Genomic DNA, 18,155 nt, shown 5'->3' on the forward strand with positions numbered 1-18,155 from the left:
GAGCAGCTCTAGTGTGCGTTGCTACTGCCATCTATAGGCGGAAAGACACAAGGAGACACTTGTATGTGGACATTCTTTTATTTTTGGAACTGCACAATAAATAAATGTTGGCAGTGTTAATGTGATTTTTCCCCTTAAATATATCTTTAAAATTTTGGGGTAAAAAAAAACAGACATGCTTGAAGACAATTTTCAGGGGTGGCAATATGTTTTGATTACTATAACATTTTAAATACAGTTTTATAAACCATAGAAGCATGCATTTTTTTCCAAGTCTGCCAGCATGTAGCTAAAATTTGGACTGCAAATACACAGCACCTCTACTGGCTGCATTGAAGTACTGCACCCAATTTTGATGAATAGACATTTTCCACATCCACTCAGAATTTAATATCAACTTACTGATCCCAAGACTGTACTCTGATAAATCATATAATTTACAAACAAATATTCTTCAGCCTTTATTACCAAGGTTTAGAGGTTGGGCATGGAGTCACGTTAAATTCCCAGAGAAGTTCAGACATCTCATTCAAAAAGAATTCAGGTTAGAGCCCTCATTTAAACCATGCAAACTTTTATGACCCTTACTCTGAAAAGATTCAGAATCAAGAATCATTAGGAACTGGAATAGAAAAGAATGGGAACTGCCCTACCAATATTCTACCTACCTACCAATCACAGTACAACTTACCAGTCATCCTCCCCTTGAGATGCCTCGCTGAAATACAAACAACATTTACATGTCATTCATAGCATATACAGCATTTATCAAGGCATCAATAAAGATAAGTCACTCACACTTGTGTCTTAGAGGTGAAATAACCTGGAGCGTCTGACAAGTGGCTCTCAGTTTTGGATGTTCTAAGATTGATCTTGCACCTTTTCTTGTGCCAGAGGCCACATATGGCAACTGGGGGGTTTTTAAAGATGCAATGAGCAATAAAAAACGACGGAACATTGCTAAGCATGAGGGATGCTTACAGTCAGCCATGTCGGCGTGCAGTCAAGTACGTAGGGCGCACCAAACCTGTGAGGACAGAAATAAATTGGTATGTAAAAACACTTCACACAGACAATCACATGACATTTGGTATAAAGTGCTAAAGTTTTTCCTGTTCAGAGAGTCCTACACAACTCAACAAACTGCCAAAAACTATTTTTTAAAAAGAAATAATGAAAGTTCACAGACAAGCCAGACCTGAGGGACATCCATCTTACTTTTAAAAGATACGGTATGAAAAAGCACAATCACTTTGCCGTAACGTTTGACATAAGAGCAACCAATGTATGTATGTAGCTAATGTCACCTTATAGAACAGGTCCAGTTTGATGGATTTGTGGTTTTTTTTAGCATGTGTAGTACTCTCGCTTGCATTTATTTTATGGTGTTTTGTGTGCTTTTCAATCACTACTGTATAATTGAGTGTTTACCCATATCGATCACTTAATGTCGCTACATTTATGATATAGCCAAAAAATAGCACTGGTGCATTTTTATACGATTGTTACTATCTACACAAACCAGCAAAGTCGCCACGTCCCTTCAAAGTGAAATTCTATTACTCAACCTGCACAACCTTTGTCTGAAATGGAACAAATATAAACGTATATATGCAAACATTTATACCTGTGTATGACTTATGAATTGGTTGAACATGTGGTCAGTCTACCGTGTGGCCAGCACGTGGTTGTTCAACATAGGCCAAACTAGCTCGCGTGTATGAAAAGGAACAAATATAAACGATATATATATATAAATATAAACAAACGTTTATACCTTTGTATGACTAATGAATTGGTTGAACATGTGGTCAGTCTACCGTGTGGTGGCTAACACGTGGTTCTTCAACACACGCCAAACTAGCTCGAGTGTATGAAAAGGAACATATATAAACGACGTAACGAAAAAAGAGGTCTAATGAATTGAGTTGAACACGTGGTCAGTCTACCGTGTGGTAGCTAACACGCTCCCAGTGGTTCCGCTCACCAAGACAGGCCAAACTAGCTAACAAATAACGTATCTTAGTTGGGTGTAAAGTGAGGATTCGTATAAAATGACAAAATATGCAATGAAAGAGCGTCAACTTACCGTTCTCAACAAAGCAAGAGGAGGACCAATGCTAGCATCTTACCGGGTAGCAGCACAGCTAGCTAAAGTGTTAACAGGAGCGTCGACGTTCCATCCCAAGCTTTTTAATTGGCTAGTGACGTTTGCGTGCCCGGAAGAAAGTAAAACCTGATTGGTTGGCTGTTAAAAATAGGACTTATTCACTGACCAACCAAATAACACGATATTAAAAGGTTACGTGTTCGTATGGTGGGCGGGGAAAATATGGACCAAATAAAAGAAACTAAAAAATGTTTAACTTTTGTTTATATTGATTTGATAATAACAGACAATCTGGATACTTCACAAACTATGGCATTTATTTCAAACAGACGCTTCTGCTTTGCATTTTTACAATAAATTACACAATGACCATCATTGGATGAGCCTAATAAATACTATTTCAACAAGCTCCTTTGTCATAATCTCTGACCCTGACCAATTTCCATGCAGTTTGGAAATTAGGTATGCTTCATTCAAAACCACCATTCTCTTACAAGAACAAGCAAATGAAGAACAGAACTGAGTACAAACTGAAGCAAAATAAGACATTTTAAAGAAAAAAAACAAAAGGAAAAAAAACTATTTAAATGGATAAGAGTCACAAAATAAGCGTTTTTCTTTTGAGAAAAAAATATATGGGGACAAGAGGGAGAACAAACATGCTGTAACTCTCAATATTTACACCCAAACTACAGTTAAACGCATAAAACTGTCTGTACAGAAAAGTACAATATTAACAGTGCAAGATATTAAATAGCTCGACTCAAAACACTTCTCAATATACAAATCTAACAAAAGCATACACTTACATACAAGTGCTAAACAAAATGTAACTTCGGGTTATCATTGAATAGGGCTCTACACAAAGGAAACACTGGAGATGTAATCCGAAATGCATCCATATACATTACTGTATAATATAAAAGCACATTTACAATAGCTTTACCTTTATTCTGGTCATAGTACGTGAAAAGAAAGAAGATTTTTGGTAAGGGTGAATAGAAGAAGCCTAGTGTGGCAGTTGGCATGATGCAGTATATGAATAATTGATCCTCTTTCCAATGAAAACAAAGTACAGTAACTTCATGTTTGCAACACTGTACACGCAGAATTCAGCTTCATCGAGCCCGTAAATAACTCTTATGGCTATTTTCAAGTTCATTATTCAGTTGGAGATGAGTCGAGACTGACTAGTGAACAAATGTGGACATACACAGATAGTTTTTTAAAAAAAAGGCAGGTGAAGTGAAGTAATGCGACCATTGCATTCACCATCATTGCACGGCTTTATACCCAAGCTGGATGAGTATTCAGTAGTAGATAACAGGTGATCCAGTATAATTCTGTGTTACCGTTTACATTTCATTTAATATAACCATATGTTGTTAAATTCCACCAGTATTCATTATTCACAGCTCTTCACACACACACGCGCGCGCGCACACACACACACAGCATTCTTAAGTCTTTTATAAGGGATATAATTCCAGGCAACCCTCTGATTTGAGAAGAGGAGCAGGAAAAAAGTGCTGTCCTTTCTCCAAGTGCCACAGGGAAGAGAACAAAAAGGCACTACAGTATCATTCCATGATCCAACCACTGTGGCTACATGTGGACCGTAGATGGCTAAAAAGCTATCTACATGTCCACCGCTAAGACTCAATGCAAACCTGTGCATGGCTGTGGAAAATGAGCATTGTCAACCAATTTAGTTTTTGTTGTTGTTTTTTTTAAACATGTATGATGACGGTGGAGAGGGAACATGGTTAAGTTAAAACATTTAATATGCCCTTGATGCCAATGTGGCAGTGTTCCTCTTAATTCCTCATAATTAAGACAGCAAGCTCAGGCAGTGCCATGTAGAGCTATGAGGACAGAGGACAGGAGGGAGTCAATGGAAAGGAAAACACCCCTAACCGATGCATTTCATATCAAATTGAAACAGTTATTGCTTGCAAAAACAATTCTTATAAATGTTCAATTAGAATTAAGTAGAGCACAAAAGACAATCGTGTATCTTTTAGACAAATTTCATCCCCCTACGCAATCGTCATAAAAGTGCACTTAAGTGCCATTAGCTTGCCGAGAAAACAGTTGTCAATAAAAAATAGTGCTTGTTTTTTTTTTTTTTGTCGTCGTCTGGTGTTGTGCCCCAGTCGTTACAGTATGTAGTAGGTTGACTTGTCCATCCTGCAGGAAGGGAATGGGGATGATGGCCCCAGGGTGCTGGTTAAGTGCTTAGTGCGGCGGCTCTTTGCTACTACGTCCTGTCACCTGCACTCCACTGATACCCCAGAGTTCTGTGAAGAGGAGGAGGATGAAGACACCGGCGGGTCGGCCAGTGTCAGCATGACTGCTGCTGTCAGTGAGCTCGAGGACGGTGATGAGGATGACGATGAAGAGGATGCAGCCACGGTGCCTGCGGAACAGAGAGGATTGGTTGAGAAATTGGTGTCCTCAAAAAGCAAAACGGAATTTCCCAGAAGGGTCAATGTGAATGAAAGAATTCCAAATAAATGAATGAAAATGGGCTGCACGGCGGTCGTGTGGTTAGCGCGCAGACCTCACAGCTAGGAGACCAGGGTTCAATTCCACCCTCGGCCATCTCTGTGTGGAGTCTGCATGTTCTCCCCGTGCATGCGTGGGTTTTCTCCGGGTACTCCGGTTTCCTCCCACATTCCAAAAACATGCTAGGTTAATTGGTGACTCCAAATTGTCCATAGGTATGAATGTGAGTGTGAATGGTTGTTTGTCTATATGTGCCCTGTGATTGGCTGGCCACCAGTCCAGGCAGCTGGGATAGGCTCCAGCACCCCCGGCGACCCTCGTGAGGAAAACGATTGAATGAATGAAAATGAAAGAACTCACTTTCCCTTTCCTTCTTCTTCATGCGCTTTCGTCGTCTGTCGATGGAGGCCACCTCAGACTTGAGGGAGAGGTAGTGGTTCCTGATGTCCTGAAGCTTCTCCTGAAGGAACGAGATCCTTTCTAGACTGTTCATCTTCTCCAGGTCAGCTAGTGGGGATTGAATAAGTTCATTAGTGCACCATCAAAAGAACTCATGAAGATAAGACGGGCAGATGAAATTGTGCTAAACAAGGTTTGCCCTGATCTTTCCAATGTCAAAGGAGTATATAGTTTTTTCCATTCCACACTTACACATCTGGAAGCTCCACTTGTAGACCCGTGACGATCTTCCGTGGCTTTCCCGGTGCTGCGAGTGGTCAGCATCACCCTGCTTGTGGTACTTATGGCTTGATGGGGGAGAACGGCCGTGACACTTGTGCGAAATGGCAACCTTGACATCAGCTGCGTCATTCTTCGGGGCGGCTGGTTTGACGGAGCCTTCAACCACAGACTGGTCCTCGCTGTCACTGCTGTTGGCTGAAGGACACAAAGAACAAAAGTCTGATTTTGGCGCCATGAGGCAGGATGTGTGGAGACTAATGAATAAAGAAATTAAAAAAAGGACTTCATGTGAGCTAGCCCATGCTAAAGTTGTGTTTACCTGTTTTCCTATTCTTTTTGGGAGGCACACCAAGGCTCTTACGGTTTGGCTTGTGTTTCTTTGAGACACCGCCAGTCTGTGATTCTTTCTGCCGTTTCTGACTCACAGACCCTACAAGTGGATGAAATTAAATATGGAGGACATCTTCAGACTATTTTGTATTGAAGCTTGAGCTTGATGATCGATGAAAAATAATACATTTTATTTGCATGCGCTTTTCAAAATACTCAGTTGAATAAAACCAAGTAAACAGAGTAAAAGATACGTTAAAATACAACATTCATTCGTTTATACACAGTTAAAACATGAGTAAAAGTAGGGCGGGGCACAGCAGTCAGGTATAAAAAGTTAGATTTAAAGAAAAATAAGTACATTTGCAGCTTGTACCTTTGGACTTCTGCTCGCTCTCCTGCTGGCTGCCGCTGCTCAACTCCAGGCTGCAGTTGCTGCTGCTGTTAGAGGACAGCGTGGCCTCAAACACCTTTGGTGGGGAGCCCGCCCCTTCATCCTGGGGAAGGTCCGGCAGCTCCCCACCAAGACTCTCCACTTCCACTGTGCTACTGTCGGTCTCGCTGCGCCCGCCCGCCACTTCCTCCTGCACCAATCCTGGCAAGAGACGGCCAGAACCCGACTCTGGAGGCAGGCCAGGAGGCGTGGGAGGCGCCTGTGGGGAGGGAGGCTGTGCTTGACCAGAGTCTTCCACCGTACTGCCTCCTCCTGAGGGGGACTCTGGTGTGGTGGGTGGTGTGTTGAGTACAGAATTGCTACCACTACTGGGGAACTCTTGTAGTTTGTCATTATCCATCTGCTCCTCCGAGATGTCGTCGTCAGGTCCTGCATCCTGTTCAACACTTGTGTCATCCAGGCATGAAGGTACGGGTGGAGGAGGAGAGTTAGCAGCTTCTGTGTCTGAATCGGAGAATAACTCCTTTAGAGTCTTTTTAGGCCATTGCGCTTGAATGCTGGACCACACGTCCTTTTGGCCTTTGGAGCGCACAGCCGGCTTCTCCTCTCCATTTCCGGACACCTTGGACTTCTTTTCAGGAATGTCCCAGAACCCAGCTTGTCTACTGGATTTGCTCTTCTCCTTAGTCCCGTTGTACTTTTTGGAAGGGGAACCTTTGGTTTTAGGGCGACTTCGCTCACTCTCCTCAGCCTGGGGCCCAGAATGTGCTGCACCCTCCTCATCTGAACTGGTGCTAGACGAGGCACCGGTTCTCTCCTCCATGGCACCACTGTTCCTTTCCTCCAGCTTCCTGGAAGAGCCTCCAGGCAGCCAGTCTGCACTTCTTGTGGTCCTCTTAGCTTTGGACTGGTTTTTGGGGGGCCTCTCTGCTGCACCTTCGGATTTCCTCTTCCTGGTGTTTGCCTCCACCATCAAATCAGGCGGGCTTTTGCGCTTCACCACTTCTGCACTCATTATCTCCTGGTTCTTCTCTGAAACTGCAGGTTTGGATCCATCAGGTGATGTGTCACCCTCTTTCCGTTCTGAGGGTTTTTGAAGCTCTGACGTGCCCTTTTTGTCTCCGCAAGTGGGGTGGTCCTCTCGGTTATGCTCCTCCTCATCCTCATGCTCACTTTCATCTGTGGACAGCTCAGAGGCTGAAGCAAAGATGAAAAGTTAGTTTCATCATAAAGTGACAACCTCATCAAGTGTGCAGCAGAACTAGATGTTTGAGACATTTGAGACGTTTGAGACGTTTGAGACTGTTGCTACCTTGCAGGCCATTGAGTATAGAAGTGATTTCAATAGACTTGACAGGAGACTGCTGCGGAGTCCCTTGGTCCTCCGCACCCTGGTCCAACTTGGAAAATACATCCTGACTCAAGTCACACTTGGATCGAGGAGCGCGGTTACTGTTGGGTGAAGGATCAAGGACATCTTTGTCATCGAGACTCTCCAGCCTGTCTCGCTCCCTCTCAGCTTTGTTCTAAGAGAATTAAAGACAAGTCAGTGATCTTCCTCATCATGAACCATGAGGGCAAAAAGCCAAAAACCTGTCAAGAGTTGTACCTTTATTTTTTTGCGGTGCTTTATTTTTGGTACATTCTTATTGGCAGGGCGAACAATCTTGTCTGCTTTGATCCATTCATCATATCTAAAAAAGCAAATGCAAAGACAAAAGACAGTTTTTCATCAATCAGCGCAATAAGAGAGGAGCTCAATAAATTCTCCTCACGCCGCCACACACCACACGGCCACCTCCGCTGTCTGGCCCAACACATTGCTGTGATACAATAAGCCTCTATAGCAAAGGAATAAGTCCCATGGTGTTAAAGATAAAGCCTTAGAGAAACATATTTACACCAACCACCACAACCAACACAACAGAGGGTGCTATGCGGGTCATATGAGGAGAATGAAAAGTTGCACAATATCACACACACGCACGCACGCACACACACACACAAGACACAATGCAGAGAAAATCCCATTGTCTTTGAGAGAGTACTACGGGATCACACGACAACAATGAGACAATGAAATGCAATTTTTGCTAGTTGCCCTAATGCTCTACTTGGCACTACATTAAGCCTAGCCCACTGGCGGGGAGGAGAGGTAGAGGTGAGTGTAGCAGAAGTTTGCTTGGCCTCTCAAATATTAGTATATCTCAAAATGGCAGGCTCTAAAAAGAATTATAACTGCAACAACTGCATGGCCAATCCAGGCAAAACAGATAGCAGTTTCAGCGTGTCTCTAAATTTGGCTGAGAGACAGACAGCTGAGGGGGGTGGACAGACAGGGGATTCAATCACAACTGGCTAAGAGAGAAGCTGAGAAACAATCCACACCAACCCCATGCCCAATTCTGCCACAAGAGGGCCCAGTAAACTCAAAACGAGACACTGGATCAGATTGATTAAGCAGAATTGTGAGGAAGTCAGGGATATCCATGAAAATGGTGATCCCACTGGCCAATTTGAAGGTTAAGATGTGATTTGTCTTTAGGGTGAATACAGAAGTTAGGTGATTCTCCCCACGTCCTGTCTTACCTGACGTTCCAGCCACAGTAGTGCACCAGGTAGAGCACCTCTCCCCCCTCCACGTCTGCCTCTTTCACAGTGGCCTCGTACGTCTTCAGACTGCGGCCTCGCCCATACCTCACCTGCACCTTCATCCCCGGGGGGTAACACTCAAACTCCTCCCCTTCCTCCCCCTCCTGACTGTTGTCATCCCTGCAAGAAAAACAGTTCAGCACTTCCTGTCCCTAGTCTGCTCCACAGAACACTACAGAACCCCACACACCCACCCTGCCTTACTACATTCTAATACATAGCCTCTCAAGATCTCTGCAACATTCCCATCCCTGACTGTCGTCTACAGCAACTCGAATAATACAGCGAAAGCCTTACAAACCACAGCACTTGAGGTATTGCATAAATATAATACTTATTACTATACTATCTCTCCAGCCCTACATGCATAAAGCTCGCTTGGGATTATCATTCATACGCTGTAGAGAGCAAAACAGCCACAAGGAGGAGCCAGTGAGAAACAGTCAGGAGACGTCAAAGCTGGAGGGTCTACTGGCAGTGCAGGGGGGAGTGCCGGTTAAGTGGCTAAAGCTCAGGGGCCACAGGGGCTCCAGAGTCACGGGGGCATGTTAGCACAGCAAAGCACGACTTGGCAGGCAAACACAGCAACCTGAAGCACAACTACGATATTCCATTGTTTTTGCTACCATAAACAGCAGCTCAGAGCAGGGGATCCCTACTAGAAACTCCAACGTCCAACATGGCACAATCAGGACAATGACATTATCTGTGCTGTAGTCCACACAGGACAACCAAAGAAGCAGATAATACTCAAAATACTGAAACAACAAATGCAGGATAAAAATAATGTCTACTAAGAACACTGGTTCCAATAACGTCTCGATTATTGGGAATATTTACCCAAAATGAAATCTAATTAATGAATGAAAACAGTGAATTAGACTGTAAAACAGTTTAAAGGGTCAATTAATGTCAATGTCAATTAAACAAATTAATCTGGATAAACCTAAAGTATAGAAATAGAATCAAATTTCCCCATGTTGTCAGTAGTGAGCATTGTGATGTCCAATAATAAATATATAAGTGTAGGAAATTATACCAAAATGAGAAAATAAAATTACAGCAACTGTGAGAAATCAGCTATACTATAATATAGTATATTAACAATATATTGTTATTTCACGATATGTTACTGACTATCTTACTTTTGGGTGTCTCTATGAAATCTATGCCTAGCTGATTTTTTTAAGGGTGAACACAACTTTTTTTATTTTCAGATTAAAGGACCAACAAGTCAGCACAACTATGGATGAGAAAAATGTACCATGACAACATGATGGCATCCTATTCTGGAGTCATCCAGCATTAAGCACTGCACTACGGCACCACACAGGCAGTTCATTTACAACAGTTCAGCCTCGTCACAAGTACAAATTGAACAAACACCCACCAGACCTCAAGTAAACAGCCACAAATTAGACGCTGCTTCTCTCCCCATTGTGAAGCGACTTAAAAGACACCCTCACAGGCACGTTTTAACAACCAAACGCTAACATTTGTCCACACGCAGAGTTAATCTTGCCTCTAAAAGGTTACTGCCTTGTAGACGTCTAGTCGTCTAATGCGTCAGCAACAACAATCACACTCACGCACACTCACACGGAACATTTGATAAAGCTGAACACAAAAAAAAGCCAAGAAGGAGCTAGAGTGAGAGAAGAGAGGACAAGTGGACAAGTCGCTTTGTCAATATAAGGGCAGGGTGGAAGTCAAGAGGCCTTGTTGTGTGCACTGACAGGGTGAGGCTAGAGAGAGAGACAGTGTAAAAGAGTGAGTGATAAGGACAGAGAGTGAGGACAGTGTGACATGCCAGGTGAAAGGTAGCAGTCAGGCTTTGCCAGCTGATGCTGACTAAGCCATGAGTAATAATAACAACAGCGCAGTGGGTAAAAGCGTAGTTAGGCAAAGAGAGGGAACCCTTCCTCTCTTGCATCCAGGAGCAATGGGAGTATAGTGGGAATTAGTGCTATTAATGTCCCGGTGGATGCCGCCACCAAGCAAAGACAATGGTGTCCTTAACAGCATCCTGCTAATATTTCTGGAGACGGATAATTGCATAGTGACGCCATTCCGCCCTTGATGTGTTTGCACCATTGTGCCACGGTGGAGGAGTCGTCCCTACAAATCACCTACCCAGAGTTGTCCTTGCTTTCTCGCTCCTCATCATGCTCCTGTTTGATGCTCTCGCTTCCCAGGCGAGACGTCGAGGAGCCTTCATCTGCGTCTCCCGAGGGTGGGGTGTTGTCTTCTTCCTCCTCCTCCTCCTCTTCATTGTCATCATTGTTATCTCCAATGCTGTCCTTTCCCTCAGCTTTTGAAGACTCACTTTTGTTTTGCGCCAACTCGGGTTTCTCCTCCTGAGGGAGAGGGATGCTTTTAATATAAAATGACTTGACAAACAAAATGTGCGTATTTATCAGGGGTGTCACGAGATCTTGTGAGAGTTAAACAGGAAGAGACTTCTCGTTTGGAGAAGGCCAGATTGAACTATGGCGTCACTACTACGTATAATAATATATAGTATGGAAGTGGCCGTGTGCTAGGCTCTAGTGCAGGGGTGGGCAAACTACGGCCCGGGGGCCACATCCGGCCCGCCAAGTGTTTGAATACGGCCCGCCCAATCTTTCCAAAGTATTTCATTTAAACTCAACATACAACCTGGCATCATGGCCTGAGCCAACCTTTTGATGGTTTTATCAATTTCGTTTTTTGACATGGTCTGTTGTTTACAAAGTGTTCCTGAAAAAAGGGACACAAGCACATAATAATAATAATAATAATAATTATTATTATTATTAGATTATTATAATAATTATTAGAACTACTATGATTATTATAATTATTATATTAATGCTAATTATTATATTAATTATACATAATATTATTGTTATATTTGCATATTTTACATAATAATAATATAATAATTATAATTTTAATTTTATTGTAATTATTTTTTAATATTTTATTATTTTTAAAATATTTAAATATAAATATAAAATAATAAATAATAATAGCAGATTGCATGACAATTTTACAGATACAATAATACCAGGTGGACTGTTACGTGTAAAATATATAGTCTGCCCCCCCGTAAATTTTGTCATATCAATGCGGCCCGCGAGTCAAAAAGTTTGCCCACCCCTGCTCTAGTGGATGCACAAATTAGCCGCTTTAAGCACTGCAGTCCAACCTACCTTGATGTTCCCCACGTCAGCCATTGAAATGTCCATCTGAGCCAAACATCTGTCACATGTGTTAATATCCAGGAAGAAGCTGTACTAATTGTACTTACGATCCAAGTTACGATAAGTATCAGATCGGACTTGAATGCACTATTAACCGTTACCATTAAACATCATCGACATTAACAATGGTAGCTCGGGTCTGCTCCGAGCAGATGTCCGACTACAGTGTACCATGGCGGCCACAGCAAGTGACTCCCTCCGCTCTATACAGAGCATGTGTACGACATGAAGGCATAAAATAGGGACCATAACTCCGCTTCATAACACACCTCATACAACGAGAAGATCTGTGTTGACAATTTAGCGGCATGGTTGTTACATTTAGCAATTATGGTACAGACATTAAATGTGAAGTTCAGGAAGTGTTGCTTGCATCATGCATAAATTCCGTAATTAAATAGAAGCGGTCTACAGGGGAAGTATCCAATTCCATCACTTGACAGAGTGAAAGATTACATATTAAAGGAAATATTATGAAAAGCATGGCAAAATATGAATTCACCTTGCAGACTACAGACTGTGTGTTGATTGTTTCTCCATTCCTATGGTCCTTCTGTTCCTCTGGGGTGGGTGACGTGGCTGCTGGGCTTCCGCCCTCACCCTCTGACTTCAACTCTCCCTTGGTGGTCTGCTTCAAAGGGAGGTCCATTTTGAAGGTGATGGCTGTGGAAGTGCAGTATTCCTCAAAGCCATAAAGGTACCTGCATGAAAGCACAATTTTTGTCACATGAAAAATAACAAAAAACATTGTCCTAAAAACTGGCTTGACTCATTGGGTACAGAGCGGTTTACAAACAAGAAACATTTGCCCTGAAGAGCCCCGATGGATGCGGCATTCGTACATACTTGCGGTAAGCACATTTGACATTGTAGCCAGCAGCTGAGTTGAGCACAGGGATTCCGAGGTCCTGATAGACTTGCTTCCAAACGGAGCCACTTTCAATCTGCCCAAACAGGAGAGAGTGTGGGGGGGGGTTAGCACACAGTCCACTGGAGAGCCATGACCAAGTCCGACTATAATAAAAAGTCACTGCTGTGCCACAGTGGTACTCACATTGTCAAAGCCTCCCAGTTTGTGCACCAGTCTGTAGAGCTTGAACAGGTTGAGGTTCCTGTAGCCCAGAACAGGCCGCTTGTTGATGGGCGTTCCTTTGGAGCAGATAAATAAAGTTATGACCAACCACCAAAGTAAAATATAAATCATTTAAGTACAGTCAAATCACGTGCACAGAACAGACCTTTCTAGTCCTTTTGCCCTGTATTGTATTATTCCACAATCAAGTGCCCATACAAAACGCCCAGAGCGATGCCGTCTCTCCATTGGGGCATACTTAATTCAGTGCCATTGTTAAATAACCCGCCATGGGGCCACCATTTAGATAAAGAAGGCGAGAAACACAATCAAATTAAATCTTGCCAGAATGTATGAGAAGTCCACATAAACAATATCCATCTGTCATATGTAATGGTTTTACATTGTTTTCTGCATGTAACACTATAATTACTCACACAAGGAAAAAACAAGTTCACATTTTGGGGAGTCTGGAACAGATTGGATTTATATTTTCACCATTTTTTAAAGTATATTTGCGTGTCTTTGTCTGTCTGTTACTTAGCAGGGTACTTCCTGGTTCATGGAGGATGGTAGGACCACAGTGACCCAAAAAGTAATAATAAATTCCTTTATCACATACTACAGTATTAATTGGCCCTGTACCCTAGAAACCGCCCATGAATGATACAGAAAAAAGCCGAAATGATACTGTGTCAAAGCCCAGGACAATGATACTGATAAAATATAGAGTTTAACCATGTCCAGTATCAGCCCCCGTAGCTGTCCACTCAGAGCGCGCTGCTCTGGTATCGTGCCCGTGAAACAACCAATCAGAGAACAGCGCACAAGCGTGAACACACACTGCCGTCTGTGCTCTGTCAACATGTCAGACTGTTGATAAAATATTATTGTTGAAATATTTTTACAATTATTGTGTTTACACTGGGGCGGCACGGCGGTCTAGTGGTTAGCACACAGACCTCACAGCTAGGAGACCAGGGTTCAATTCCACCCTCGGCCATCTCTGTGTGGAGTTTGCATGCACGGGTTTTCTCCGGGTACTCCGGTTTCCTCCCACATTCCAAAAACATGCTAGGTTAATTGGCGACTCCAAATTGTCCATAGGTATGAATGTGAGTGTGAATGGTTGTTTGTCTATATGTGCCCTATGATTGGCTGGCGACCAGTCCAGGGTGTACCCCGCCTCTCGCCCAAAGACAGCTGGGATAGGCTCCAGCACCCCCGCGACCCTCGTGAGGAAAAGCGGTAGAAAATGAATGAATGAATGTTTACACTGTTTAGATATAGTACATGTAATAAACTGAACATTTTCTGGAAACAAAATGGTCTTTTGATTAAATAGTACGTGGGCTGATACTGACACTTGGGGGCATGATACCTGGCCTGATACCAGACAAACCATGTGATGATCTTATTATCACATACTATTTAATCATGAGCTTATTATCCCGTACTTTTGTTTTTCCATCATGTAACGTGCCAGAGAGTTGAATTTTGATTTGAGAGAATCAGGCTCGTATTCATCCCCATTTTCTTTTCTGATTGATAAAATAATGTAGCAACCCTGACGTGTTCATGTTGACATGTGCTCTTGAGTGTCTGACTGTTCCGCGTGACTGTGAATGCACCAGGGGTGGGGGCGTGTCGTGTTGAGGAAGCACTGTTGCGTTGCTGGCGGTGGTTGCAACGGCGTGGTTACGGCCGGCAGTAGCCAGTATTGTTGTGTAATAAAAGCTTGTTAGCGATCACAGTCGTGTCCTTTCCATAGCGTCGGCAACGACGTTACAATAAACATAGACACGTATTTGTCTAACTCAGGCGGGGGAATACTTTCTACCAGTCTTCGTTCGTTCTTGCAGTTGCAGTCGCCCTTGGTTTTCCGACTCGTATTTTTAGTTTTTTCGATCATTTCAAGAGTGTCCTCCTCATTAATGGTGATAAAACGTTCCATTTCTAATACAGTAAAGTCTCGTTTTATCGATATCGGTTATAACGAATTACTACTTATTACGATACTATTTTCATTTCCCGGCAAATTTCTAATCTTTTATGATATAATTAGTTCCGTTAGTACGATACCCGGTTATTATGATAATCCGGTTACTACGATGCCCTTTTCATCTCCCGCCAGCCAATTTGGTCTGCTTATATCGATACAAAAGCAGCTTAAATCAATCTTTGCTTAAGGATTTCAATACCAAAAAAGAACACGGCGAACGGCTGCTTCCAGTCAACTTTATTTTTCACACTTCCACCACCAGATCGCAGCACACACACCGATTCCCGTACTTCCTGGTTCACAGGTCATGCTCAACCCGCCCCACATAGCTGGCCAAACACATGCCTGTATAGAATCTATACACACAAGAGAAACCACGAACGCAGTTGGTTCTTCTGTTGCAGGCATGTGTTTGGCCACTTTTAATGCAGTTCGGTGCAGGATCGGATATATGGATAGTCCGGTTATATCGGTATTTTTTCCGACTCCCAAGAATATCGATTTAACGAGACTTTACTGTATTCTGTTTGCTATTTTCCCTATTTGTCTTTCACCGGGAGTGTCAACCGCTGACATGTTGACAGAGCACAGACGGCAGCAAAACAAATGCTCGTACGCTGTTCTCTGATTGGTTGTTTCACGGGCACGATACCAGAGCAGCGCGCTCTGAGTGGACAGCTACGGGGGCTGATACTGGACATGGTTGAACTCTATAGTTTATCAGTATCACTGACCTGGGCTTTGACACAGTATCATTTCGGCCTTTTCCCGTATCATTCATGGGCGGTTTCTAGGGTACAGGGCCAATTAATACTGTGGTATGTGATAATAAGATCATCACATGGTTTGTCAGGTATCAGGCCCAGTATCATGCCCCCGCGTGCCAGTATCAGCCCAGTATTCCTTCCACATAAAAGCAATGATACCTGGCCTGATACCAGCCAAACCATGTGATAACCTATAAATATCAACACATTAATCCAGATCGGGGGCGGCACAGCGGGCTAGTGGTTAGCGCGCAGACCTCACAGCTAGGAGACCAGGGTTCAATTCCTCGGCCATCTCTGTGTGGAGTTTGCATGTTCTCCCCATTTCTCCGGGTACTCCGGTTTCCTCCCACATTCCAAAAACATGCTAGGTTAATTGGCCACTCCAAATTGTCCATAGGTATGAATGTGAGTGTGAATGGTTGTTTGTCTATATGTGCCCTGTGATTGGCTGGCGACCAGTCTAGGGTGTACCCCGCCTCTCGCCCGAAGACAGCTGGGATAGGCTCCAGCACCCCCCGCGACCCTCGTGAGGAAAAAGCGGTAGAAAATGAATGAATGAATAATCCAGATCGTCCTCCGAAGCAACCGATTTGCTCACGCACCACCAAGTTTCTGTTCTTTTTTTTTAGTTAAAAGCCTGCTAATTTTGTCTGTCCTTCCATTTCGTGTTTCACTATACCAGGGAAATCGGTGTGAAAAAGCTCATTAAGTAACCACTAATTGTTACATTGGTCTAAACTCACTTCTGTCTTCCATGAACTTGTAGAGCTGCTGCAGAAAATTCTCCCTCTCCTCCGGGTAGGGCTCCACTTCCTCCTGTCGTCAGGAGTACAAGGCAGTTTGAGGCTGATTTCGCTTGAAGTTTGTGGAGAAACAAGCGTGACCAAGACTCTGTGTTCACCTCCTCTTCTTCGCCATTCGCATCTTCTTCCTGCTCCTCCTCTTCTTCGTCATCATCCACCTCGCTGCTAGAGCTTTCCTCTTTCACTTCAGTCTTCCAGGTGTTGGGAATGACCAACTGCTGCTGGAACTCCAAGGCTGCATCCAGTGCTGTTTAACACACAAACACATGGGGGGGTTAAAGATGTTAGACGACTATGAAGGGAGCCACTACTGAACTCACCTGGCTTGAGCCCTGCATCCGCTTTTGGGGGACAATCTGCATCGATCTCTTGAACATCCTTCCGCAGCACCATGTAACTGCAAAACAAAGTGATGCCGATTAGCAGACCTACAGGCAGCTTTTTGCGGAGTGAGATAATAATAATAATAATAATAATAATAATAATAGATGTACTGTAATTTCCGGTGTGTAAACCGCTACTTTTTTCCTCACGCTTTGAACCATGCAGCTTACATAGTGATGCAGCTAATGTATGGTCAAATTCAAATTTCAAACACAGACCCTCGTCATGGAATACACATGAAAAAATGCATATGAAACAGCTTTCAAGTTAAAGGCGATCGATTCAGCAACTTTGGCTCGAGTCCGCCAATGGATCCTGACAGCGTGGAGCGAGACCGAAGGCTGGACGACTGTGTGATGGACAGGACTAGCTCAAGGGCTAATTTAAGTCCAGGCAAAATTGCCAACTGGGAACGACAACGAAAGAGAGAGCCAGACGGACTTTACGAGGCTGTTCAAATCCAACACTGGCAGGAAGATGAAGATTACGATGAATTACTTTTTTGGTAGGCTTCTGTTTAAGCCAGGGGTCTTAAACTCAATTTACTTGGGGGCCAGTGGAGCTCGGGTCTGGGTGAGACTGGGCCGCATCAGGTTCTCAAAAAAAAAAAAAACGCATTTATTAAAAACGATTTTTTTTTAAAAACTTCGCTTTGGTTCCGATTTTCTACAAGAAAAGCTCTGATAAAACATTCCACTGTTCTCAAATATCTTACTTTTTATTTTTCTACACAAAATAAGATGAAAAATAAATAAACGAATCAAGAATAAAGAAAATCAATCAATCAGTAATAAATAAATATAATAATAACAATAAAACGGCAAATAATAAAAACTTAAGAAACCACATATAGTTGGTGGGTAGACAAATTATTTTTTTCAGATTAAAATTATTATTAGAGCCCTGTAGACATGACAAAACACGACTATAGTCACATTTATACTCTTTTTATTTACAACATATTGCGCAACTGCAGGGTCTTGAAACACATGCTAACTCGCAAACTAGAGAGCTAGCGACCTAAACGGTAGCCTTCAAGTTATTTCCTTTAAACTTAAAAAGCCAAAAACTTACCACTTCCACACGGATAGGGAGGATAACTATTAACAGTTATTTAACCTTTAACATGAACATTAATCAAACGTAATAATTTTTTCTGGGTACATGATACCATACAGCATCCATATCAAACTTGCGCGGGCCG

General features: G+C 43.0%; 1 protein-coding gene, 1 long non-coding RNA gene and 1 other non-coding gene across 4 annotated transcripts in view; all 3 read right to left on the minus strand.

Annotated features, from left to right (window-relative positions):
• Nucleotides 1–693: 693 nt before the first annotated feature.
• On the minus strand, nt 694–1,028 carry LOC131108040 (uncharacterized). The gene is made up of 3 exons (XR_009120389.2): nt 982–1,028; nt 799–910; nt 694–718 (listed from the first exon to the last, which is right to left on the minus strand). It is a non-coding gene; the product is annotated as an uncharacterized LOC131108040 (long non-coding RNA).
• LOC131108322 (small nucleolar RNA SNORA14) lies at nt 801–933 on the minus strand. The gene has a single exon (XR_009120446.2). It is a non-coding gene; the product is annotated as a small nucleolar RNA SNORA14 (small nucleolar RNA).
• A 1,317-nt stretch (nt 1,029–2,345) lies between the features above and the next one.
• Nucleotides 2,346–18,155, minus strand: part of arid4b (AT-rich interaction domain 4B) — a 53,261-nt gene continuing 37,451 nt past the window's right edge. The window contains exons 10-24 of one of the 2 annotated variants that reach the window (XM_058058069.2): nt 16,888–16,964; nt 16,666–16,814; nt 16,508–16,580; nt 12,975–13,069; nt 12,767–12,864; nt 12,423–12,621; nt 10,809–11,032; nt 8,613–8,795; nt 7,633–7,717; nt 7,336–7,549; nt 6,006–7,220; nt 5,619–5,729; nt 5,270–5,494; nt 4,979–5,125; nt 2,346–4,529 (exon numbers count right to left, since the gene is read on the minus strand). In XM_058058069.2, the coding sequence (XP_057914052.2) occupies nt 4,381–4,529; nt 4,979–5,125; nt 5,270–5,494; nt 5,619–5,729; nt 6,006–7,220; nt 7,336–7,549; nt 7,633–7,717; nt 8,613–8,795; nt 10,809–11,032; nt 12,423–12,621; nt 12,767–12,864; nt 12,975–13,069; nt 16,508–16,580; nt 16,666–16,814; nt 16,888–16,964 (3,244 nt within the window). In that variant the 3' untranslated portion in view covers nt 2,346–4,380. The remainder of the gene's footprint in view (nt 4,530–4,978; nt 5,126–5,269; nt 5,495–5,618; nt 5,730–6,005; nt 7,221–7,335; nt 7,550–7,632; nt 7,718–8,612; nt 8,796–10,808; nt 11,033–12,422; nt 12,622–12,766; nt 12,865–12,974; nt 13,070–16,507; nt 16,581–16,665; nt 16,815–16,887; nt 16,965–18,155) is intronic. The other variant, XM_058058070.2, reaches the window with a different exon arrangement.

Source organism: Doryrhamphus excisus, linkage group LG20 (genome assembly GCF_037039965.1).
Source record: "Doryrhamphus excisus strain RoL-2023G ecotype Guam linkage group LG20, RoL_Dexc_Guam_v1.1, whole genome shotgun sequence".
NCBI classification, from domain to species: Eukaryota; Metazoa; Chordata; class Actinopteri; order Syngnathiformes; family Syngnathidae; genus Doryrhamphus; species Doryrhamphus excisus.